We start from the raw sequence: 23,487 nt of genomic DNA on the forward strand, positions 1-23,487 counted from the left end.
CGCTGAGACAGTGCCACAGCACAAGCCCTTCTGCTCAGGCCAGAGCCATATTTTCACCGCATCCTTGGAGCTTGGAGAAACACAGGCCCCTCCCCAGTGGGCCTCAGCATCTTTGCCATCTGGAATGGGGGGTTGGCTCCAAGCTGATGCTTCAGTTCCCGACTCTGAGGTACTGAGAAGCAAAGAAGGGTGATGACGAAACGACAGCACCACCTGCCACCACTTATCAAGCATCCCCTCTCGAAGAGGCTCACAGCGGCTCCTGGGAGCAGGGATGATGACCGTCTCCATCCCACAGATGAGGAACCTGGGGCTTAGAGGGTCAGCTCCTTGCCCAAGGTCACACAGCTGAGCCACGATGCGCCTTGAGTGTTCCTGCCTTCAAAGCCCAGGTTCTGACTTCTCCCCCTTTATGTAATAACAGCAACCACCCCCTTGTAAGCACAAGAGCAAAAGGCCTTGGCCTTGGTCCCTCCAGAAAAGTCTTAAAGGAGGGCTGGCTAGGGGGTTGCCATTGCCTCTCAAGACTGAGTATTGACTGGAAAGCCATGGCCCTGGGGCTAAGAGCCTGGTCACCACCTCAGCATCCTACCAGGACCTACATCACTGTCAGAGCCATGACCCACTAGCATGCTCGGTCAAAACCATGGCCACCCCTACCAGGACCCAGTGTGGTAAGAGATACACACAGTCCACCCACAGGACTTACATCTTGGTCAAAGCCAGGGCCCCCAGGCTGGCCTCAAAGCAAAACAAGAACAGAGCACTCTCCCCTCCCTTATCATGGCCAAGCAGACGTCAAGGAGTACAGAGAGACCTTAGTACGTCACACAATTCCTGATCTCCATTTCTATATCTGTATTACAAGTTGGACTAGATGTTCTCTGAGGTCCTTGCCAACTTGCAAATTCATTATGATGTTTCGGTTACTACTAAAACAACAACAACAACAACAAAACCCTTTGTTTTTCTTGGCAATAAGAGGTTGCAGACTCATTTAAGGACAAGCAGAAAGTCAAGTAAAGTGGATTAAACATCGGGATCCCAGGAAAGGCAAGCCCCTCAACAATTCCTTAACAATTCCATGAATTTCAGCATGTCTCCTAGGTGTTTCCCCCTCCAACGTTACCATTCACCCACAACCTCACCTGGATACATATACCCCCATGGACACAAAGACAGGTCCATATGGAACAGTGTTCTCACCTTCTCCATTCCCAACACACCTGCACTTCCCTGAAATTCCTCCCAAAGCTCAGGTTTTAGCCCAGAGGTGGGTAGTTCAGGCCAAGGGGCGCCCTTCCTCCCACTGGAGGACTGGCCCACCTTTGGGCCTCTGAAAGTTCTGGGCTCAGAGAGGTCAAGCGATTTCCCTAAGGCCAACACAGCTCAGACCAGGTCCACGCTCTCCGGCCTGAAGTGAATGGCAGGAGGAGGCTCCGAATCCTCCCCTGACCTGACCTGATGGGTACAGACTCGGGTGAGAAGGGGCCGGCGCCCTGCCGGAGGGGATGGTAGCCGGACCTAGCCCCCCTAGCGAGGCGGAGACGGGGCCACATACCTGTCTCCGCCCCCTGCTCTGCCACACCTGTGCCCGGCCGTCGACCTGTTCCTGCTCCCCTACCACCAGTCACTGCAGCCTCACCTGTCCCCGGTTCCCCACCTGTTCCTGGCCCCCTTTCCGTGCGAGACCACTGCGCAGGCCGCCCTATCCACCCATCCCCGTGCACCGCCCTCCCCTTCTCCACGGACCCCGCCTCACCACCGCGCTGGCAAGCGTGCAGAGCGGGCCGCCCATTGCTGTACGGCATCCAGATCTTCTTCAAGGGGTTCTGGGTCAATTCCCGTGGGGACGCCATACCCGGGACGTCTTGAGTCGGACTGCGCGGCTTTCGACCCAGCAGCCAGGCCACCTCGGGCCACTCGAGGCCCCGCCCCTCGGCCCCGCCCCTCCTCGAGCCGCAGAGACGCTTGTCCGACTCCCCGCAGGCCCCGCCCCAGAACGAGTAGGCCCTACCCCAACTGAAGAGGGCCCGGCCTCCGACCACGCATGCCCAACTCGCCTACCAGCCGGGTTTGGACCCCGCAGGCCCGCCCTTCACGCCGGGATCGAGGACGCGCATGCCCAACTCTCCACAGGTTCAAGGCCCGGATAGTGCCGACCCTGCCGGGGATGCACGAGCCCAGCCCGCCCAACGGCACCGCGCAGACTTGCCTCGGCCGCATCTACTGCCTCGCCTTGCACAGCCTTGCCCCCAAGGCACCCGGGTTCCGCTCACTGCTACCGTTGATCTCAGGGCCCCCAGGAGGGAGGGATCTGCGTGCTAAGGGGCTGCACCTGCTTGAGCAGATCTCAGTTGGTCAGGACCTGTCTGGTGGCCCCTCCGTTATGCCAGTTGTCAACTGCTGCGCCCCCCAGCCGTGCGTCCCTACCCTCCCTCGAGCCCCAGGACTCTCCCTCGCCCACCGGAGCGACCGGCTCAACCACACTGGAAAATCTTTTACCTCATGGACAGGGACGTCTCAAAATTGTTTCCTCTCTTTTCCTTGGCCCCTGGGGAACTCAGGCTAAACTCCAGCCCCCCAGGAGCACGTGAGCAGAACGTTTAAACCAAGCTCCCTGGAGACTCACTGAGCCCTGGCAGTATCTTTCTTCTTCCAGGATTTCACTTTTACCAATTAAATTGTAATTTGTAAATTTGCATATTTTTAAAATGACCCTCTGTCTCAGAATGCGGGCATCATCAACCTTACGGGATTCTGGTATAGATTAAATGTGTCAGTGTCTGAGAAATCCATTCTAAAGCACATTAGTGATACCATTAAATTACTTACCTCCCTCTTGTCTTTAAGAATGCAGTGGAAGCAAAGGGCAGGGGAGAAATCCAGAAGTCCAGGAACCCTGGGTCATTCTCCTTTGTCTCCTCAGCCCAGCTTCTCCAAGTTCTGTACACTTTCTGTCCTGGGGCCCCCACTGACACTGCCCAAACCTGGGTCACACTGCCCTCTAGCGATGTCCTCCGCAAAACCCCCAGACAGGATCATGGCATCCTCAGGTTCTCTCTGCTCAAAGTGTGTCCAGCCCAGAGCCGGGGCTAGGGCTATGGAGAACAAGGCTCCGCCCAGCGCCCCACAGGTGCAGCACCCCCGCCCTCTGACCTCCCTGCCACACACCCGTCTCCACCCAGCACTTCAGAGCCTGGCAAGGACCCTTAAGATAACTCTGATACAGATGTCTTGTCCCGTTCACAGGAGATGAGGGTTGGCGAGGCAGAAGCCCACTAGATCCTCCCTGCAACCAGCTCTAGCTGCCTGCCCTGGGAGGAATGCCCTGCCCCAGACAGAGCTGAGCACTTCCTCCTTCATTCTTCCTCTGCAGCGTCCACGCCCCCACCTCCCTCCACCTCACACAGAGGCCGCTCTGAGCACACCCGTGGGCAGCTCCTGATGAGCGGGATGCCCCTTGTGACAAGCCGCCCGCTTTCCTACTTCTCCAAAGCCACGCATTCTGTTTCTGACGCAGCCAGCCTTCCTGTCTGTCTCCTAGCCATTGCCAAGGCCATCCTGGGGCCACCTTGACCTCAGAGACCTTGTCACCACCCGCCCACACCCTGTCCAACCCCCAGCACTTATTGCAAAAGCTACGTGCTCTAGCATCCACAGACACCCAGCACTTCCTCTGACCTGCCCGTTCTCCTCCTCAGCCCTCCTGGGGTGTTAGTCAAAGGCTGGGGGTAGGGGTAGCCAGAGCAGGGCAGGATGCCAGGGCCATTTCGAGGAAACCGTCCCCACACCCAGACAGTCTGAGCCTAGCCTCCCAGGAAGAGCCGTGGCTCTACCTCCCACTCTTCCCCAGTCTGACCCTGGGCTGACCCAGACACACCTTCCCAAGTCCCCATATCCAGTGGGAGGCCACAGGTTACCAGCAGGAGGAGCCTGGGGCTCCTCCCCAAGGCCAGAGTCTACTTCTGCTCTAAGAATATTCTTCATCTCCCTGCCCATTTCTTGAGTAGGAAACTGAGGGAGGGCCGCAGGGCCCAGGGTCACAGAGTCAGCCCACAGTGCAGGACAGACTCAGACCAACTCCCACCCTTTAAAACCTCACCTCCCCCATCTTCCATGTCACCACATTTCTCCCCCTACAGCTGGGCTCTGCTTTGTTCCCTCCAATGCTCTCTTGGCTTTCTGCTCCCCCAGCATCAGCAGATGCCCAAGAGAACAGTCAGCCTTCATGGCTTTTCCCTCCTTGGGGCCATCCCAAAGTAATGGGGTGGAAAGTGTCCTGGGAGGTCAGCATGCACTGGTGGGTGAATATGTCCTGCTCAGCCTCCCCACGCCTCTATGAACCTGCCTGGCGTGGCCCAGGTCAGCTCCAGGAGTGCCCTCTGCGCTGACCACTGGACCTCTCTCCAGTGTCCCTGGCTACAAGCTATAGGGTGGCTGAAGTCCTAGATCCTCAGTTCTCACTGCTCAAACTCTTCCCCATCCCTGTATCTGCTGGTCAGTCCTGGCCAGACTTCGCAGCATAAAGGCCCAGGACCTCAGCGGATGCTACACAGACCCACATGCCCACATGCCCATGCTTGGAAGCGTGCACACAGAGCCACACGTGCACGCACACTAGCAACCCAGGCCTGCACAGAGACGGGGAGGCTGCAGCGGCCTGCTGCTCTCTACTGCCTCCCTGCCCCTTTATTTCCCTCCTCCTCTCCCCTCCACTGCCACTGGGAGGTTCAGGGAGTTCCCAGGAGTTCCAGCTTCCTCTGGCCACTTCAAGCCAAGGATCAACCCCGGTATCTCCGTGGGCCCAGAGCTCACAGAGGGTGTGGGGTTCCAACTTGGGGGTACAGAGCCGTGTGACTGAACAGGCTGTGAACTGTGGTCTGCACTTGCTGATTTCGGCTTGGCACAGGGCACACGGTAGGTGCTCAAAGTGACTCAGGGCTGGCCAAGGCACACAGTAAGGGCTCAGAAAGGTTCATGACCAGAACAGAGCACACAGTAGGTGCTCAGAGCAGCTCAGGACCTGCACAAGGCACACAGTAGGTGCCCTAGAAATGCTGGTTTAAGGGCTAAAGCCACTTCATATGAAAAATTTCCCAAATGAGCCTCTGGGCTTTCCCAAAATGATGTGTGACCCCTGAGGGGGGACCTGGACAAACATGACCTCCTTGGAGGCCAGCAAAGGGCAGAGCAGGAGGGCCTCAGGCAGCTCCAGCTGGCTGTCCCTCTCCCTGGGCTGGAGGAAGAAGCTATTTATAGTTCCCCCTTGGCCCAGCCCCCCCACTCCCCTGCAAGGCGACAGTGTTCCCCCTCCTCCTTGCCACTGACAGGCTGATGCCCCCTCAGAGCACCCCTACACTAGAGAGACCAACACCCTCGCACCTTTTCCAGCACCACCTCCACTGCGCGCTGGTCTTTCCCCAATCCCCCTCCCACCCTCTCCCCGCCGCCCGTGCCTACCCCGCCTGCTGCTCCCTGACCCGGGGTCCGTCAGGGCGCTGCCTCCCTCCTTGCTTCTGTCCATCCTGCAAGCGAACTGGCCTGGGCCACCGCCCCCTGCAGCCTGGAGCCGGGCAGCCCCGCCCTCCGGGCGCAGGACGGAGCTGCGGTGTGCCCCGTGTGGCCCCGCCTTCCCAGCCCCGCCCTGGGCCCGCCCCCCAGGGCCGCTCACAACTTGAGAGATCAACAGTGCCCGCACCCCAGGCAGTCATACTCCCGCCCGTGTGGCCTCCCTCTACAGCCAGAGCAGTCCATACTGCCCAGGGTCTGCCCTTGTCTCCAGCCAGAGCTGTCTACACTACCTAGAGTTTCTGCCCCCTGGGCAGGCAAGCCTGTCCACACTGTTCGGAAGGGTCTGTCCCACCTCCAGCCCAGCAAAGGGGCTGGGGCTGTGAGATTAGGGAAAACCTATTCCTTCCACACCAAAGGGAGCAGGTTGGTGAAATGGGGCAGGGGTAGGGGGAGTGGGCAGAGGGGCACCGTAGCCAGCTATGACTCAGCCCTCGACTGTCACTGCCTGGGTGCACATGACAGTGATTCTCGTTCATCCCATTCTCCAGGCGCTACGTTTATTGAGCTCTTTCCTGCATGCCAGAACTCTCATGTACACTGTCGCTCAGTGCTCACAAGAAACCTGGTGGCATTGCTCTGCTCTACAGAGGAGGAAGCTGAGGCTTGGAAAGATGAGCACGTTTGCTCTGGACAGTTCGATGAAGGAGATGCAGCGCTGGGCTGGAGCCTCAGCAGCCCGAGCCACGTGTGTCCGAGGGCCACGGCTGGGTGTGCAGGCGTGTGGGTAGGACAGTGCCTGGCTGTGCGTTGAGTGTGCTTCATGCTGGTTTGGGGGACAAGCCCCTGTTCCTCGCAGCCCCCTCACATGCCCTCACCTTGCCCACACACACTCACAGCTATCAGATACACTGAGACGCAGCCACCCAGGCATGTGTACGCCTGCCACAAGCCCAGGCTGCCACAAGCCCAGGCTGCCACAGCCACAGACTTCCCACATCCAGCCACCCATGCCTGGAAATGCCCCCGATGGCCCCCTCATCTGAGGGGGGTGCTGCCTCAGGGAGCACAAAACATGCGTGTGACCCTCAGCCTGCACGTCCCTGTGTGGTGACCGTGGAAGGCAGGGCAGACCTGAGGTCCGGTCTTAGGCAGACTGGTCTCAGATAACATATGGGGCTCCTGCGTTGAGGTTTCTGAAAGTGGCCCAAGAGTAACCACATTGACTGTCCAGATGCTGTTTGACTGTGGGGCACCCAGACATGGCGAGACTTCACACAGTAGGGACATTCCACGGTAGTGTCCACGCTGTCCAGACATATTGGAAGTCTGCAGGGCTCCAGGCATGGCACGACTCCATTTGGCAGCCCCCCAGCCTGGCAACGTCCAGGCTGTCCAGACGCACCGTGGCTCTGAGAGGCACTCAGCTGTGACAGGACACCACCTGGCAGGGACCCCACAGGGCGATGGCCAGGCGCACCATGCCCAGGTGTAGTGCCGTCCTGCTCTGCCACCGCCTTCCAGGTCTCCTGACGCGGGGTGGCCCCATCATTGTGACTCCCGCTCTGTGGCTCAGCGGCGGCCAACGTGGGCCAGGATGCGAGCATTGGTGGCAGCCTGCTCCCTCACAGCTCTGGCGCGGGCCTGCTCCAGTAAGATCTGCAGGAGGCCAATGGGGACATCCAGAGACAAGGTGATGCGGGGGCCCGGGCGGGGGCCGGGGCTCGGGTGGCCCCAAGCAGTGGAAGGGCCTGTGGTGCTGGCTGAAGTGCTCTCCAAGGTCACAGGGCGGGGAGTGGCCTGGGAAGGGTTCTGAGGGAGGAGCTGGAAGGCTGGGATAGGGGTCGCAGGGACAAGCAGGGCCCTGCGTGACGTCAGGACCATCAGCACCAGCAGAGCCCACCTGGTCATCGCGTGGTCAGGCTGCGAGGAGAAAAGAGGCTCAGGGTAGGGAGTCTGGGCAGCCATGGTGCATGGACAGAGACAGATGGGGAAGCAGACAGACAGGGAGACTAAGGGAAAGAGACAGAGAGATTAGAGAGGCCAGGCAAGGGACACAGAGAGATAGAAGAGACAGAGATGAAAGGACAAGACAGCCAGAGTGAGACTGAGAAAAATCAAGACAGAGCTAGCCAGAGCAGGGGCCGGGGAGATAAAGAGAGCACAGCCAGATCTAGATACAGAGAGAGATACACTTGGGGAGGGGAAGGAGAAGAGAGAGAAGGAGGAGAGGGAGGAGGCAAACCAAAATAGAGGGAGACTGGAAGAAAAAGGCTGGAACCTAGACACAGACAGCATGATAAAAATAGGGGCGCACAGGGGCGCCTGGGTGGCTCAGTCAGTGAAGAGTCTGCCTTCAGCCCAGGTCATGATCCCAGGCTCCTGGGATCAAGTCCCACATCAGGCTCCCAGCTCAGCGGGAAGCCTGCTTTTCCCTCTCCCTTTGCCCTCCCCCTGCTCATGCTTTCTCTCCCTCTCTCTCTCTCTCAAATATATAAATAAAATCTTTTTTAAAAAATAGGGATGCAAAGACACAGAGAGAACGTGGAGGGACAAAAGGGGAGCCTGAGTTCTGAGGGAGCTTGCAACAGATCGAGGACAAGCAAGAGAGGGAATAGGGTCCTCAAGGTGGAGAAGCAGCCAGAGACTCCAAGGCCCCCTCAGGTCCAGAGACCTCCACCAACCCAAATCCCAGATCCACTCAGCCCTCAAGGCCCTGCCCGTCCCACCCAGAGCCACCCCAGTCCTACCAGCAGCAGCCTCCTCTGGGGCACGGTGGGGCCGCCGGGGCTGCCCGTGGCTGGGGCCAGGCAGTGTGCTGCTGTGCTCCGGCCCTCTGCCCCCTTCACGGCCCCTTTATCTCTCTCAGCCCCTTGAGGTAGGAGCTGGGGCATGGCTCCTGGCATGAAGCAGCACCCCACCTCTGACTCATCCCCTCCTGGGGGGCAGTGAACACATGTCCTCAGCCCCCACTCAGTCTACTCCTTTTGGGGGGCAAGTTGAGGACTGAGGGTCACAGGACAGTGACCAGGGCTGGACAGAGGGACTCCCCACCCATGCAGGATAGTACTGACCTCCCAGGGAAAACCTGGCCCCCTGCCAGCCCCATCTCCCCAAACAGTCACAACAGGGGCCTTTTAAGACAGCAGCTTTAATGCCCCCCAGAATCAGCACCATGTCATCACAGGCTTGGGTCAAGGGGTGGGTCAGATGCAGTCACATCCGCTCACTGCCCACAGCCACCCCCACACTGAGTCATCTGCTGGGGAGGCAGGAGCCACAATGGGGGTTTGTCCACAGGGGGAAGGCTAGACCCATGGGACCAAGTCACTGAAATAACGGACACGCTCATGCACGCTCACGTGCACACAGGCCTCTAGCACCAAGGGGAGGGACAGCAGGACTCCTCCAGGGGATGCTGAACTTCAGCTGGTCATCTGGACCTCAGCTCCGGGCAGCACCTGGGGCAGGTAGCAAGTGGGGAGCTGTCTTCAGCCATCTGGCCTTACCCAGCATGTAGGCCCCAGAGGAGCACTGGGGCAGCTGGGGGCACAACAGGAGTGGGGCTCCGCCCTCAGAGAGGGGATCTTCACTCAGGTCCTTGGAGGAGGGAGCACCGAGGGGACTCCACAGCTAGGATTCTCTGTTCAGCTCCTTGGTCCAGGGGTCTGTCCCAGGCCCCCAGTCTGAGGGGGCTCCTGACCTGGGACCCCGACCAGGACCTGATCTGGGTAGGCTCAGCATCCAGGCTCCTGTTGGGGTGGAGGGGTAGGCCCATACCTGTTCCCTGGTTCTGGACCACGCCGGGCAGGCAGCGGCGCTCACAGGCCTCACGGGTCCCAAAACGGTTGGCATTCCCTCCACAGCCGCCATAGACAAAGGGGTGACAGGCCTCTGTGCCACCTGCCGCAGCCCGATGGTACCAGCGCAGGGTGTAGGCGGTACAGGAGCCCTCGTCCAGCGGAAGCAAGCAGGGGTCTAGGGCCAGTGGGGGTCAGGAGGTCAGCAGGGGCGGTGGCCATCACAGAGGGACTAGAGGTCTGCCGCCCCTCCCCGAGCCCTTCTAGGCCAGCCCCCACTCTCACCATCGCCGTCCCGAGGAGCTTCGGGGTCCTGGTATTCCTCCACGGAGTACTCAGAGTATTCGTACTCGTCGTCCTCAGGGGGCACCCGGCCTGCACACAGGGTGGGGTGTACTGTGAGCAAGGCCGCCACGGGGCTACGTTCCTGCTGCCCAGCCCTGGCCCTGGGGGCGGGGCGGGCAGCACTATCTCCTACATGTGCACAGTGTTCCAGCTGTGCCCTCCGTGCTGCCCCTACACATGTGGCATTGCCCTGCACTCAGGAGCAACGTCACATGGGTCTGCACCCCACCGCAGCCACTGCTCCCCCTGCCCCCACAAGTCTAGCTAGCCTCACCTTCCTCCTCTGCGTGAGAAACCCGGAGCACAGGCACAGGGCGGAGCTGGGGGCTGGCAGTGTCTGCAGCATAACTAGGGAGGGGTCCTGGAGCAAAGGGCAGGGGCACAGGGCCTTGGGGTCATAATGGTGGCCACTCAGCCAGGCCCCTGCTGAGTGGACCCAGGGGATGGGCACAGTAGGGCCTGGGATGAAGAAAGTTCCGGGAGCAGAAAATACCAGAAAACTACTCACGTGATCCAGATGCGATGAACTGACCCTGGCAGGCTGGAGAGGGCAGAGAAGGGCAGGGAGAGAGACAAGGACGGAGAGCAAGAGACAAAGATGGAAAGCGGCAGGGGGAGAGACAGAGGGACACACACAGGGGGGCAGAGATGGAGAGAGAAGGACCGCAGGAGAGACAGACAGAGAGACCGATGGAAGGAGAGAAAGAATGGGTGGGCAGCAGAGAGAGAGGAAGGGAGAGAGAGAGGGTCAGAAACAGGCGGGCGTGGAGAAGGTGTGGAAGCGGTCAGACAGAGAGGAAGGAGGAGACAGAGCTTCATTCTCTGATACCCACCGGGCTGTTCCCACTTCCACCCCTCCACACAAGGCCACACTGGGCTGCTAGGAACACTACGGGAAAGTCCCGTCGGCACGTCTGTCCTGAAGCACACGCGTCCTTCTGCGTATCTATCCATGTCCGCCCATCTCCTTGACTGCTTGATCCCCGTAAGTTCTGGGGACTCTGCCTGCCCCTGTCTAGGGGAGCTGGGGTGGAGTGGGAATGGGACCCAAGAGGCTCTGGGCTGGGCCACACTCACCGCAATGCTGACTCATCTCCTGACGCACAAAGCCTCGAATGTCATCCTCCTGGGGGCACAAGACCGCAAAGGGTCACGAAGCACCCATGGATCACGGGAGAAACAAAAGGCGTATGATGCAGGGATCGTGGAGGGACAGCACTGAGTCAGGGGCCCAGGCCCAGGGGGTCAGGGTCCTGGGGGCGGGAGGTGGGGCCCAGCCCACCCAGGCCCACACTTACTGTCAGTGCAGCTTCTCCCTTCTCCCCACGGGGGCCGGCGGGCCCTGGCCGCCCCTACACACAGTGGATGGGACCGGGCTGTGACCTCTGATCTTAGGGACGCCAGCGGTCACCCCAGTCTCCAACCCTAAGCCCAGGAATCCCCACTCACCTGCTCTCCTCTCTCTCCAGGGGTCCCAGGGGCTCCAGGGGCACCCACCACTCTCTCTCCGGGGGGGCCTCGCTCACCCTAAAAGACGCAAGGACAGAGTGAGCAGTCAGAGGCAGTGGAGGTCAGAAGTCGGGAAAGTTGGAGATCATAGATTCAGAGACTGGGGCAGGGGTACTGGGGATAGGTTGCAGGGTCAGAGGTCAGTGAGGTTGGAAGGTTCAGGGAGGTTCAGGGGTCAGGAGTTAGAGTCAGAGTTCTTACCTTCTGCCCCTGAAGTCCTTCAGGGCCTTTGGGACCAACACTGCCAGGTGGCCCAGGGGGACCACTAGCACCATCACTGCCCCTAGGACCTGGGAAGCCCCCCGTTCCTGGGGGCCCCTGTGGAGACACAGGTCAGGATCAGTGATCAAAGCCCCCAAAGGTGGACACACTTCCAGAAAGTACAATCTCCTTAGCTTGCCATGACCTTGGTCTCAACTTACCCGCTCCCCTTTCTCGCCCTGGTCACCCTTGGATCCTGGCTGCCCATCAAAGCCTCGATCACCCTGAGAATGGAAAAGAGCATGAGAGACTGTCTGCCTTGAACTCCTCAGCTCAACGGCCACGAGCCCCTTGGCCCAATGGCCACAATCTTCTATGACCCAAGCACCTATGACCCTACCATACCAGGACCCTCCCTCTGCCGTGCTCCCCATGACCCCGACCTTACTGTCATACCCCTTGCCCCGATTCCACCTATTTCTTTTATACTGACACTCCAGCCTCCCTCACTGACCCCTTAGCCCTGATGCACATCTCCCCACTTCTCCACCTCTCATTCCTTAATCCTAAATCCCCACTGTGACCCCAACCCACCCTGAAACCTCAAGACCTACCTCACTGTACCCCCCAATGTCCCAGCCTTCCACAACCCTTTTGACATGAAACCCCCATCACCCTACCGTGATCTTCCCTACCCCATTCTGACCCCTTATGTCCACTGTTGAGAGACCCCATACCTTGGGACCGATCAGGCCCTCCTTCCCGGGGGCCCCTGATTGGCCCGGCACCCCCGGCTCCCCCTAGAGAAGAGAAAACATGAGTTGGGCCCTGGGCCACCTATCCTCTCCCCATCCCGGGTACCCCACACTCACCGTATCTCCCTTGCGTCCTGCCAGCCCAGGGCGGCCCGGGGGACCAGTTTCTCCCTACAGGCATCAGGTGGAAGGGTCAGACGTAGGCCCAGGCCCCACAGCCGCCCACATGCCCACCGCCTCCTTACCTTATCTCCCTTCTCTCCGTCGAGGCCACAGGCTCCCTTTACCCCTCGCTCACCCTGCAGGGGGAAAAAGTAGGTGGAAAAGTGACTTCCAGATACCTCACCATATAACCCCTTGACCAGATAACCACTTTCCAAATCGCCCTCCAACACTCTAATCTCTGACCTTCCAACCCCTAACCTAACACCCCACATTCAACCCCGTATACCTCAACATCTGACCCCAGATACCTTGCCCTCCAACATTAGCCGCCCCCCAACCAGGAAAAACCCCCAGCCCCTTCCCACCTTGAGGCCCCGTGGACCCATGAAGCCAACATCTCCTTTGTCTCCTCGGACACCAGGGGCTCCGTCCTTTCCTGGGAATCCCTAGTGGGGAAAGGGGTCAATATGAAGTCAAGGAGGTCAGGGGGATCCAGGGGGAATCACTCTGGATGAGAGGAATAGGGAACATCATGGGGTGAGAGTCACTATTGGAGGCCAGAGCCACCGGAAGGGCAGGGCTTTCCAGGGGTGGGGTCACCATGGGGATGGGATCATCACAACAGTTACTGGGAAGGTGGGGGCCCCGGGCAGCATGAGGACACCATGAGAACACCAGTCACTATAAGGTCAAAGGCCACCACATGAGGACGGGGGCCCCATGGGACAGGGCATCTCTGTGGGAGTAGGGGCATCTTACCGGGTCACCTGGGATCCCTGCGGCACCAGGCTCACCCTGTGGGAAGCACAGATGGGGGAGTCCCTCAATGTGACTGTCCCCCCATGCCACTCGGGGACTCTCAGGCCGCACACAGATCCCATGTGAACACACGTGGCCAAGAGTGAGGGAGGCTGGAAACCCTCCAACGTTCAGAGGACACCCACAAGATAGATATGTGTGATGGGTGGTTCTGGGTCTGTGCCTGGGGTGGGGCTGACCTTGGGTCCCGTGAGTCCACGAGCTCCCAGCAACCCGGCTGAACCCTTGTCACCAGGCTCTCCTTTGGGGCCCTGTGGGTGTGACCGGGAGAGGGACACAATCAGGACCAGACAGGGCTGGAGGCTTGGAGTATGACGGGAACATGCCTGGTGAGGAGAGCCAGCCAGTGCGGCTCCCACCCACCGCTCCCAGTGTGGCTCATTTCTCACCCCAGGCCCTCAGATCCCTGCCCCTCCCTCCTACCCCAGGGTCCCTAAACCTACTTGGAGTACCCCTGACACCTGAAAAGCCCCTTGTCTGTTGTTCTCAGAGGCCCTCTCCTTGAGCTACATTCCACAGAGCTCCCTGGTGACCTCACATGGAGGTCCTCAAGCCCTCCGGAGAGCCCCCATCCTCTCAGCCATCCCACAGAGTCACTACAGCCTACTGAACCCCCTCCTCTCTGGCCCCCCCAAAAGCCCCCCATCCTCACAGACCCTCAATAGAGCCCCCACAGCCCACAGAAGTCATCTCCTGACCCCATACAGAGCACCCCACCCTCTTCCCTGTACCTTCTCTCCAGGGTTCCCACTCTCTCCACGAGGTCCTTTGTCACCATCTATGCCTGGAGGCCCTCGTTCGCCCTGGGTCAAGGGTCAGAAGTCAGGCTCAGGGGCTGGAGGGCCTTCACCATCTGAGTTTGAGCTCTCAGATCCCCTGGCCCAGCCCCCAGAGGAGCCCCTCCCACACCCAAGAGAAACCTGGTCTGTATATGTGGGCCAGACCTACTCACCATGTCCCCCTTGGCACCACGTGGCCCTGGAGGCCCCACAGCTATGGCTGCATCACCCTGAGTGGACAGGGGGCAGTCAGAGGAGTCAGGAGCACCCTTAGTCCCTGCCTCTGCCCTCCCCTGTACCCACACTCACCTTGTCACCCTTTAGCCCTGAGGCTCCGGCGTCACCCTGTGGGGTGGAAGAGTGTGAATCTCTCCAAACCAGAGGAGTTCCAAGTCCTGAATTATAAGATCTAGCCCCACCCCACTCACCCCAGGGGTCTTTTCCTCCATGTTCTTACCTTCTCCCCACGCTCCCCCCGACTGCCCGGGGGCCCCTGTATGAGAAGAAGACAATAGTGAGCTAGGGGAATTTGGGGCCATTAGTGGGGAGACCGCTCAGGGGGCAGGGGAGAACCAAGCAGCCCCAGGGGGATAGGAGAGCGGAAGGACCAGAGAGTACAGAAGCAGAACCAGAGGGCTACAGAGAGTGTCCCAAGGGCACAGAGGGCACAGGCAAGGGACCAATGTCACACCACTGGCGCTTTTCCCAAGGGAACCCACCGTGAGTCCTCGGGGTCCCTCCTGGCCGGGACGGCCATCTTCACCCTGGATGGTGACATTAAGTTCATTGACTCAGAAGTCGGAAATTAGAGGTGAGAGCTGTGATAAAGGGAGCCACGGCTGCCGAGCAGGACATACATACCCGGACACCTGGCTCCCCACGCTCGCCGCGGGCCCCGGGCAGACCTGTTCCAGGGTCTCCCTGTAGATCAACAGGATACCAGGGTTATGCGAGAGGAATCAGTGGGGGACAGAGGGTCAAGGAAGGTCAGAGGGGGACAGACAGGGTGACGGGGGTCAGCAGAGGCGGAAGGGGGTGACAGGGATCAGTGGAGGTGGGGCGTAGTGACGGATACAGGAGAGCCAGCAGCCTTGTCCCATCTACCTTGTCTCCTTTGAGTCCAGAGGCCCCAGGTGCTCCCTGTGGGCAGAGTAAGGTGAGGGTCCTGTGCCCCTCAAAGGCACACACGCATACCAACAACGCAGTGTGTCCCAGTCCCCACATGGACAGACTCCAACACACAGCAATCAGACACCCGGGATGTTAGGGCACTTCTACTCACCGTTGACCCTGGTGGTCCAGGTGGCCCCGAGGGACCTGGGGCTCCCTCTCTCCCTGGGAGACCTGCCAGACCCTACCAGAACAATGAAGCGAAAGAGGCAGAGGGTGACTTGGGGACCTTCCTCCCCTTTGGCTCCTTCAAGACTGGGAGCCCCCGAGGCAGGGCCTGGGCCCCCTTCTCCTCCTCACCCACTTGCCCACTACCAGAGTCAGAGGTCCTGAGTCACAAAGTCCCCACATGCTGCTTTCAGCACACTTACCCGCTCTCCACTGGGGCCTGGCTGACCCATCTCTCCTCGAGGGCCTGTCTGACCAGGGAATCCGACAACACCAGGAGCACCGGGGGGGCCAGGGGGGCCCACATCTCCCTGGAACAGAGATAGCAAAGGGAGTATGAATAGTCCCAATGGGACTCCTTCCCAGAACTAGCCCCCGAATGCCCTCTTCTTCACCCTTCCAGGGACTTCCCTGCCCACCGCCCACAGCCCACCACCGGCGATGGGGCATTGACTTACCTTCAGACCTAGAGGACCAGCTGGCCCAGGGGGGCCCTGGACCCCAACTCCTGCGTCACCCTTCAAGGGAAAGAGGGGTCAGATGAGGCCCAGGGAGTCTCAGGAACATGGCCTCCAGCAGGGACACCCTAGGTATACATACCTTATTACCCTTGAGTCCTGCAGCCCCTTTTTGACCCTATAAAAACAAAGTAAACAGTACTTGAGGGGAGGAACACGAACCCAGAGCTGAGACGTGGCCCATGGCCCCTCAGATGTGCTCATGGAGACGTGGGACTCAGACAGGTACAGAAGGATTGAATCCTAGGAGCTCAGAGGTGACCACAGACTCGTGAGGGCACAGACGGAGGGAAGCTCAGATGTGACCACAGATACAGGGGAGTTCGGGCGTGACTACAGACACGTAGGCTCACACAGGAGCACAGGCTTAGGGAGCTCGGATGTGAGCACAGACTCACGGGAGATCTCAGGAGCACCCTAATGCAGGAACTCAGAGCCACCCCAGCCCCGGGAGCTGAGACCTGGAACTCGGAGGGACGGGGGACAGGGGAAGCATGGCAGGTGAGCAAGGAGAAGCCCCCAGGAACTGTGCTGTGTCCTGAGACTGGGGGCCATGGACAGGCAACCACACACATGTGCTCAGACACACTGAGGAGCAGGAGACGGGGAAGAGGCACCAGAAAGCAAAGACGTGCCCCACTCCCCGCAGGAGCATGGAAGCCAAGAGGCTTAATCCCCGTGTGCTCCCAGGAGCAGGAGCCTGAATGCTGGAAGGGGCACAGTCCTGGGAATGGTGCCTCTGGTCCACAGCTGCATTCCTCCTCCCAAGGTCAGACTTGCCCAGACCCCAGACTCACATCTTCCCCAGGGTCCCCAGGCTCCCCTGCACGGCCAGCTTCACCCTGCACAGAAAGGGCGGTAAGGGGGTCTAGTCACCCAACCTGGCCCCCCTTGACCCAGCCCTCTGGCCCTTGGGCCAGGCCCACCTCACCTTCTCACCCCGAGGCCCTGGCAGTCCTCGGTCACCTTTGGCCCCCTGTAGAGACAGGGGACAGGCGGCAACATGGGCATTAGGGTCATAGAAAGATGGCACTCAAGGAAGGAGGCATGAGGCCCGGGGTCAAATGTGACACGTATTATGGAAGCCGAGGGTCACGAGGATGAGTGAACAGTGCTGTCGGGGGCTCCACACTCACCGGCTCTCCCACCAGGTCTCCCGCGAGGCCTCCGGGCGCTCCCTGATGTGGGACAAGGGTCAGTGGGATGCCTTGGCCTCCAGCACTTGGCCCCTCCCCCCAGACCTCTTGCACACTCACCTTCTCTCCCTTTGCTCCAGGGAGCCCGACTACAGCCTGTGGGGAATGCCCAGTGAGTCACCTCACCTCCTGCCTTCTCCCCGGCCCCACCCCGCCATCCTGGATGGGGGGCCGGCATAGACACGGTGAGGTACAGAGGGGCAGGGGCAGGGTCACCTGTCCAGGAGCCCCCATGGGTCCAGGCTCTCCTTTAGGTCCAACAGGGCCGGGCAGACCTGGTGACCCCTGTGACAGAGCAGTGTGAAGAACTCAGGGCCTCCCCACCGCCCTGGCCCTGCTGTCCTCACCCTCCGGGCGCAGGACAGGGCCCCATCACAGGCCTGAAGCAAGCTCCCCCAGAACACACACCGGCACGCCAGGAGCTCCTCTGTCTCCATCTTTTCCACCGGCACCATCACGACCTGGGGCTCCTGGCTTTCCCGTCTCCCCCTGAGAGGGAGGAGCTCTGTCAGGGGCCTGTCCACGGACTCCTGACCCCTGGAGCACGGCCTCGACCCCCAGGACTCACCACTTGTCCAGGCAAACCTGGCGCCCCCTGAGGACCCTGAAGGAGACAAGTCAGAGGTGAGGGGGACATGGGAGAACGTGGGACCCAGACGGCAGGACGTGGTGTCCCTGCAGGATCCTCACTCACCACCAAGCCTGAAGGGCCAGGAGGGCCAGGAAGTCCCACAGCTCCAGTGGGTCCAGGCAGACCCTGGGAGAAGAAAGAGTTCAGGGCAGGGCCAGCCAACCCCACCTGGCTCCCTGTGGCTCTCACCCAGGAGTTGGGCCACTCACCCGTCCCGGTGGTCCCGTCTCTCCAGGTTCCCCCTGCCAAAAACCCAGAGACTGCATCACCCTCAGAAGGACAAGAGGCTCCTCAGCCCCTGTCCATAAGCAAAGCCCCATGGATGGAACACCGTGGTGCTCAGCCCCACTGCAGGGTGACAACATCCCAGGGCGCTGGCAGATGTTACCCTGGTGTGGACACGGCCCACACACACCCACACTCACCTTCAGGCCAGAAGGACCCTGGGGTCCTGCGGGGCCAGCAAGACCCTAGAAAAAAGTATTAAGAGAAGGGGGCAGGGGTCAGAGTTATCTGCCCGGGCTCGGGGATTCACACAAACAAGGCCTGGCTCATCAGTGGGGACCAATCCCCAGCCCACCCCCAACAGGCCGTAGTCTCCTGTGACTTACCGGGGCACCGGGTGGCCCAGGGTCTCCATGGCCACCCTGATGGAGAGAGAAAGAGTCTGATGAGGGGGAGCCAGTCCCACCCCACCAGGGAAACTAAGGCACTACTGCCCCCTGTGGGATGGGATAGGATGGGGGCAGGAGTGGGGGGGGAGGAGTCTAGGATACTCACCACTGGGCCAGGGGTTCCCCTCGGACCTTGCAAACCCTGGATGGAGAAGGGGGCTGCTGAGCCTCAATCTGGGCCTCACTTGGGCCTGTCCCCACCCTCTGGAGGCCTTTGTCTAGGGAGTTCATTTGCAGGCCACCCCCCCCACCCAGGCATAGATCACCCCTCACCCAGGGACTGCCCCTCAGGGATAACACATACTGACCTACACACACACACACACACACACAGAGATGTCACGCATCTGCACTCCCCCCCGGGCTCGCAGGCACAACACCCTTGTCACTAGTGACACGCGCCTGGAGTGGCCAGCACACGGCAGAGAGGGGCTATTCCCTCGGCCTGGGCCAAGCTGCACCCACCACCACTTACCGGCTTCCCTTCGGGTCCAGCCACACCACGCTCTCCTGGTAGGCCCTGGAGAGAACAGATTGAAGGCTACGCTGTCCCTCTTTGTTCCCCCATCCCAGCTTCCCCCAGACAGTCCCAGGCAGTGCAGACTTCAGTCGGACCACACTGTAAGTGCCCCGGGCTGGCCCGGGGGTGGCCTGTGGTGCAGACTCACCGGGCTGCCATCGAGACCCCTCTGGCCAGGCTCTCCCCGGTCTCCCTTGAGGCCTGGCACACCCTGTGAGCAGAAAGGCATGCCCTGAGCCCCCCGTCACCACTGTGTGCCCACGTACACACCACCCCTCGGGTGCTCCCAAAAAGGAGGGGGAAGCATGGTGGTGGGGGAGGCCTCACCCTGTCTCCCTTGGGGCCTTGGTCGCCGTCACCGCCTGGCTCCCCCTGTAGGGATGACATGTCAAGCCAGGCCCCGGTGCCAAGGTGGCTCCCCAACGGATCCCACGCACTGACCTTTGCGCCCTTGAATCCAGGGGGTCCTTGCACTCCAGAGAGTCCAGGACCTGGTTCCTCCACGGTCACCTACACACACAAGGTCACAAGGGAGAGAGGCATCTGTCACAGAGGCGTGGAGGGGTCATCCTCTCTCACAAGATCCCACAGGAGTTTGGGTCAGAGACACCACATGGAGTTTCTGGGGCCTGAGTTAATGGTAGCCTCCTGGTAACGAGAGTCACAGGCCTAGGGTAGGGCTGGGCTGATCACCTTGGGGCCAGGGGGGCCGGGAGGTCCAGGGAGGCCAGGAGTGCCATCTCTGCCCTACGGAGAAGAAGGAAATGGCAGGGCTGCCCCAGCAGATTGCCCAGGCAGTCCCACCGCTAGAAGCCATCCCAGCTCACCTGTTCTCCACGTTCTCCTTTCTCTCCCCGTTCTCCCTGAGATGCAAATAGCAGGTTGGGAGCCATGTCCGTGGGGAGTCCAGCTCCTCCTGGGCCCGCACCCCCAGCCCTCCCGGTTAGCCCCACTCACCCTCTCTCCTGGCCTGCCTGCCTCCCCCGTGCCCCCAGCCGGGCCTGGGAGCCCAGGAATGCCAGGCTTTCCAGGCTCCCCAGCAAGGCCCGGAGGTCCAGGGGGGCCCCTTTCCCCAAGGGCCAGGCCTGGTGGCCCCTGAGGGCCAGGGTCTCCACGATCTCCCTTCAGCCCGCGTTCTCCAGAAAAGCCGATACGGCCCTGGAGGAACAGAAGAGTGAATGTCGCTAGCTCTGCAAGGACGCTGTCCCCAGGGTGCCCCCCCCAAGCCGTGGACACACACCTCCTTGCCCGGGGGGCCCCGCTCGCCTGGCTCCCCCTTAGGGCCACGGCGTCGTTCAGGCATGGGCAGGAAGCTGCCGGAGCTCTCATCCCAGGTCTCCACGATCTCCCGCAGGGCAGACGTCTGAGTGATAGCGAGGTGTTGGGGAAACAGGGCCTGTCCCTACAGCCACCCAGGCCTCCCGCTCAGCCAAGTGGGCCCTACTAACCCTGTGGGGCTCCCACCTGCCCCCACTCCCAGCCCCCAAACAACCTACCTTGATGCCAATAGTTTCCAGCAACCGCTCCACATTCTGGGGACACAAGCTGGGGTGAGGGGCAGCCCTCAGAGAAGCCTCCATACCCCCTTCCTCTGCCCCACAGGACCCTTTAGCACCGGTTGAGGCAGCCCGAGGCCCTGGAAGCCCTTCCCTGACATGTCCCCATTGCCCGGCTTTCCGAATCCCAGCAGAGCAGGGGACTGAGGGCAGGGGACAGAATCCATGGGGCCTCATGGCAAGGGGGAGGGGAGAGAGGTGGCTTCCTCATGCACGCGGATGAGTCAAGGACAGGGTCCTGAGCTTCACTCACCCCCACGCTCCCAGGATCTCCTCTCAGGCCGCGCTCTCCAGGGAGGCCCTGGAGACACCGAGAGATAAGCTGCTGGACCCAGTTTCTGGGGGGACTGTGTGTGTGTAGGTGGGAGCTATGGCTACCTGGCACGTGAAAAAGGTGGGGACCTCACCTGTTCCCCTTTGGGTCCAGTCTCCCCACGGTCACCCTGAGAACAAAGAATGATCAGGTGGGAGGAGTGCCCCAACCCTGCTCAGCCCTCACCACACCCCCGACCCACCAAATGCACACTCACCTTGGGGCCTGTGTTTCCCGGAACCCCAGGAAAACCCTGAGATAAGACACAACACAAAGTGGTCACACAGGACCATGGCATCCCAGGGCAGTATCCAGTGGGAACATAACGGTTCCTGTTGCGCCCAAGTCCTAGAACTCCCCTTCTGCATACTCACCTGGCCGGAGGGGCCCACCTGCCCTGGGAGGCCTGGGGGGCCCTGGAGTCCAGGGCTACCAGGAGCTCCACGCTCACCCTTGGGACCATCGTGACCCTGTGGAGGAGGCAGCCAGGATCAGGACCCTGAGACCCCAGAAAAGAGTGGAGCCGTATACCACAGAGTCAGGGTCAGGCGTCAGATTGCCCAAGACTCCAGCACTCACTTCTCTCCCAGGGGCGCCGGAGTCTCCCTTCTCTCCCTAAGGAAGACAAGGGCACTTTAGACAGGGCCCTCATCTGAGGCCAGAGCGGACTCCAAGTGAGGGGCCTTACCTTCCTTCCATCTTCTCCAGGGTCCCCAGGTTCTCCCTGTGGGCAGAAGATTCACATCAGCCCCAAGATTCCCTGGCTCGGCTGACCTCCGATGACTGTGTCTGTGCCTGTAGTTCCAAACCTCCGTGTGCTTGGGGCAGGGCCTGGGACCATCTGCGTAAGCTGCGGCACACGGGAGGGCGTGCCTGCGGGGCCCTGCTCACCTCACAGGTAACTGCCCATGGCCTCTGTCTCCGGCTTTCTAGATGTAACTCCACATCTATGCGTCTCTGTGTGTGTGTGTGTGTGTGTGTGTGTGCGTGTGCGTGTTAGCACGTGTACCCACGCATGGGTCTGTGTGTCCTGGCAGGTGACACTTAGTAGGTGTCTCAGTCTGTCTGCACATCTTCACCCACATCTCCACATGGGCATATACGTGTATACACAGGATGGACGTGTGTCCGTATGTCCCAGTATCCGCCAGCAAGTCTTGTGTGTGTCTCAGTATGTGTGGCCATATGCGTATGAATGACTGTGGACGTAAATGCACGTATCACACGCCAGGCCCTTGGACGTGAGTCTCACCATACTTCAACACAAGTCCTCATGTGGCCCGGGCTCCACAGATGTCTTAGCACGTATCTGGGCTGGGTGGGGGTGTCAGCGTGTCAACACGGCTCCAAGTCTCCCTGAATGTGGCTTCACGCCAGTATGTCTGCACCTCTCACTCTGTGTCCGTGGCTCCTCGCCTGTGCCCGTGGCTGTGTGTGTCAGTCCGTCTGGGCATCGGCTGTCAGTCCATCTGGGCACCAGTCCGCACAGCCGTGTGGCTCACTGTGTCTGTGACCGTCTGGGCACCGGTCGGCGCAGCTGCATAGCTCGCGGTCTGCGAGGCTGCGGGCGCGTGCTTCAGGGAATATGTGTGGGTCCGGGCTAGGTATGTGGGTGTGGACACGTCTCAACAGCAGTCTGCGTATGTGGCCCGTGGGTAGCTGCACATGTGTGTACGTGTGTGCTGGCGTTTCTCAGTGTGTCCCTGCGTCTGCTCTGGACACTCACGTTTTTCCCATTCAGGCCAGGCTTGCCGTCCTCTCCTGGCTTTCCCTGTGGGAACAGATCATTGATCAGGAGTCAGGGCCCGGGAGAGGGCAGTAAGGGGGCACAAGGGTACCATAAGATAGAATATGCAACTCTTGAACTCAGGATCCTGCGTTCGAGCCCCACGTTGGGGGTAGAGGTGACTTAGATTACTTTAAAAAGTAAGTAAACAAATAAACTTAAAAAAAAGGTACCATGAAATCTCAGTCTCACCTGGGCTCCAGGGGGGCCAGGGGGGCCAGGGGGGCCATGTTCTCCTCGGAGGCCCGGCAGGCCCTGGAAAAAGTCTTTGCTAGGACTGAGAGAGCCACTGAGAGAGCCCCTGAAGCCCACCCGTGGACTGGGGAGGACCCCACTAAGATCCTCCTTGAGAGTAGAGACCCCCAAAATTTGGAGGTTTCATTGAGATCCCCTGAGGCAGAGACCCCATTGTTTAGGGGTCCCCTGCTAAAACTCCCCAGGGAAGAACCCCCAGGACTTGGGGGACCTACTAAGGCCCCCAAGGCAGAGAAGGTCAGAGAGCTGGACCCTGCTAAACCCTGTCTGCCAGGGACTGAGACCATCCCAAGCACCCAGCTGGACCAGCTCGCCCTGCTCCCACGGATGCTGCAGTGTGATGACCGGGCTGCAGTTCACGCTGGATCCCTGAGCCACCCTCCAGCCCAACATCTCCCCTCACTTACGTCTCTCCCTGGGTCTCCAGCTTTGCCTGTAGCACCCTGAGGAGAGACTCAAAGTCAGGGAGTCTGCAGTGACCACGGGGTCGGGAGCACCGCCCACTGTCACGGCCACTAGTTCCTGTGACCTCAGGGCCTGCAAGGCATTACCACCCCCCGCCCAGCCGGGTTCCCCGGGAGAAGATACAAGCACCCCATCTGGCTCTGGACCTCATCAAGACCAAGAAGACCCAGGTGAGGTGGGAGCCATGTGAAGAGGGAAGGGGAGGGTGGGGCCAGGCAGTGACCATCACGACTCACATGCAGCCCAGGGGGGCCAGTGGCTCCTGGTTTCCCATCTAGCCCACCACGGCCGTCCAGGCCAGGTGGGCCCCGGTCACCCTGAGGAAGACAGAGAGGTAAGAGGCCTCATAAG

At 60.4% G+C, this 23,487-nt stretch overlaps 3 protein-coding genes across 10 annotated transcripts in view; all 3 read right to left on the reverse strand.

The window, feature by feature from the left end:
* Positions 1-5,582, reverse strand: part of PFKFB4 (6-phosphofructo-2-kinase/fructose-2,6-biphosphatase 4) — a 32,318-nt gene extending 26,736 nt beyond the window's left edge. For 2 of the 8 annotated variants that reach the window (XM_048226763.2, XM_057312066.1), the window contains exon 1: positions 1,763-1,920. In XM_048226763.2, the coding sequence (XP_048082720.1) occupies positions 1,763-1,859 (97 nt within the window). In that variant the 5' untranslated portion in view covers positions 1,860-1,920. Of the gene's footprint in view, positions 1-1,752; positions 1,935-2,835; positions 3,002-5,463 lie in introns of those variants that run through there. The other 6 variants (XM_026500769.4, XM_048226764.2, XM_026500771.4 and 3 more) reach the window with 6 other exon arrangements.
* A 1,459-nt stretch (positions 5,583-7,041) lies between these two features.
* Positions 7,042-7,428, reverse strand: UCN2 (urocortin 2). The gene has a single exon (XM_044385160.2). The coding sequence runs from the start codon at positions 7,420-7,422 to the stop codon at positions 7,084-7,086; it is 339 nt and encodes a 112-aa protein (XP_044241095.1). The 5' UTR covers positions 7,423-7,428; the 3' UTR covers positions 7,042-7,083.
* Positions 7,429-8,649: 1,221 nt separating this feature from the next.
* Positions 8,650-23,487, reverse strand: part of COL7A1 (collagen type VII alpha 1 chain) — a 30,580-nt gene continuing 15,742 nt past the window's right edge. The window contains exons 61-118 of the mRNA XM_057312069.1: positions 23,373-23,453; positions 23,079-23,114; positions 22,609-22,671; positions 22,357-22,401; positions 21,319-21,354; positions 21,210-21,245; positions 21,005-21,100; positions 20,848-20,883; positions 20,725-20,760; positions 20,571-20,618; positions 20,258-20,293; positions 20,002-20,124; positions 19,719-19,919; positions 19,589-19,624; positions 19,455-19,508; positions 19,203-19,271; positions 19,089-19,133; positions 18,910-18,972; positions 18,717-18,761; positions 18,348-18,383; positions 18,179-18,214; positions 17,993-18,037; positions 17,777-17,809; positions 17,631-17,693; positions 17,505-17,540; positions 17,345-17,425; positions 17,153-17,221; positions 16,997-17,032; positions 16,877-16,918; positions 16,672-16,716; positions 16,538-16,582; positions 15,823-15,858; positions 15,681-15,740; positions 15,426-15,533; positions 15,167-15,238; positions 14,989-15,024; positions 14,746-14,805; positions 14,604-14,648; positions 14,342-14,377; positions 14,194-14,229; positions 14,058-14,114; positions 13,837-13,908; positions 13,285-13,356; positions 13,046-13,081; positions 12,652-12,732; positions 12,367-12,420; positions 12,239-12,292; positions 12,104-12,166; positions 11,588-11,650; positions 11,367-11,483; positions 11,106-11,183; positions 10,955-11,008; positions 10,734-10,782; positions 10,165-10,197; positions 9,931-10,017; positions 9,597-9,686; positions 9,292-9,489; positions 8,650-8,972 (exon numbers count right to left, since the gene is read on the reverse strand). Coding sequence (XP_057168052.1) covers positions 8,956-8,972; positions 9,292-9,489; positions 9,597-9,686; positions 9,931-10,017; positions 10,165-10,197; positions 10,734-10,782; positions 10,955-11,008; positions 11,106-11,183; positions 11,367-11,483; positions 11,588-11,650; positions 12,104-12,166; positions 12,239-12,292; positions 12,367-12,420; positions 12,652-12,732; positions 13,046-13,081; positions 13,285-13,356; positions 13,837-13,908; positions 14,058-14,114; positions 14,194-14,229; positions 14,342-14,377; positions 14,604-14,648; positions 14,746-14,805; positions 14,989-15,024; positions 15,167-15,238; positions 15,426-15,533; positions 15,681-15,740; positions 15,823-15,858; positions 16,538-16,582; positions 16,672-16,716; positions 16,877-16,918; positions 16,997-17,032; positions 17,153-17,221; positions 17,345-17,425; positions 17,505-17,540; positions 17,631-17,693; positions 17,777-17,809; positions 17,993-18,037; positions 18,179-18,214; positions 18,348-18,383; positions 18,717-18,761; positions 18,910-18,972; positions 19,089-19,133; positions 19,203-19,271; positions 19,455-19,508; positions 19,589-19,624; positions 19,719-19,919; positions 20,002-20,124; positions 20,258-20,293; positions 20,571-20,618; positions 20,725-20,760; positions 20,848-20,883; positions 21,005-21,100; positions 21,210-21,245; positions 21,319-21,354; positions 22,357-22,401; positions 22,609-22,671; positions 23,079-23,114; positions 23,373-23,453 — 3,516 coding nt within the window. The 3' untranslated portion in view covers positions 8,650-8,955. The remainder of the gene's footprint in view (positions 8,973-9,291; positions 9,490-9,596; positions 9,687-9,930; positions 10,018-10,164; positions 10,198-10,733; positions 10,783-10,954; positions 11,009-11,105; positions 11,184-11,366; positions 11,484-11,587; positions 11,651-12,103; positions 12,167-12,238; positions 12,293-12,366; positions 12,421-12,651; positions 12,733-13,045; positions 13,082-13,284; positions 13,357-13,836; positions 13,909-14,057; positions 14,115-14,193; positions 14,230-14,341; positions 14,378-14,603; positions 14,649-14,745; positions 14,806-14,988; positions 15,025-15,166; positions 15,239-15,425; positions 15,534-15,680; positions 15,741-15,822; positions 15,859-16,537; positions 16,583-16,671; positions 16,717-16,876; positions 16,919-16,996; positions 17,033-17,152; positions 17,222-17,344; positions 17,426-17,504; positions 17,541-17,630; positions 17,694-17,776; positions 17,810-17,992; positions 18,038-18,178; positions 18,215-18,347; positions 18,384-18,716; positions 18,762-18,909; positions 18,973-19,088; positions 19,134-19,202; positions 19,272-19,454; positions 19,509-19,588; positions 19,625-19,718; positions 19,920-20,001; positions 20,125-20,257; positions 20,294-20,570; positions 20,619-20,724; positions 20,761-20,847; positions 20,884-21,004; positions 21,101-21,209; positions 21,246-21,318; positions 21,355-22,356; positions 22,402-22,608; positions 22,672-23,078; positions 23,115-23,372; positions 23,454-23,487) is intronic.

The sequence above is a fragment of the Ursus arctos genome, unplaced genomic scaffold (assembly GCF_023065955.2).
Source record: "Ursus arctos isolate Adak ecotype North America unplaced genomic scaffold, UrsArc2.0 scaffold_14, whole genome shotgun sequence".
Classification (NCBI taxonomy): domain Eukaryota; kingdom Metazoa; phylum Chordata; class Mammalia; order Carnivora; family Ursidae; genus Ursus; species Ursus arctos.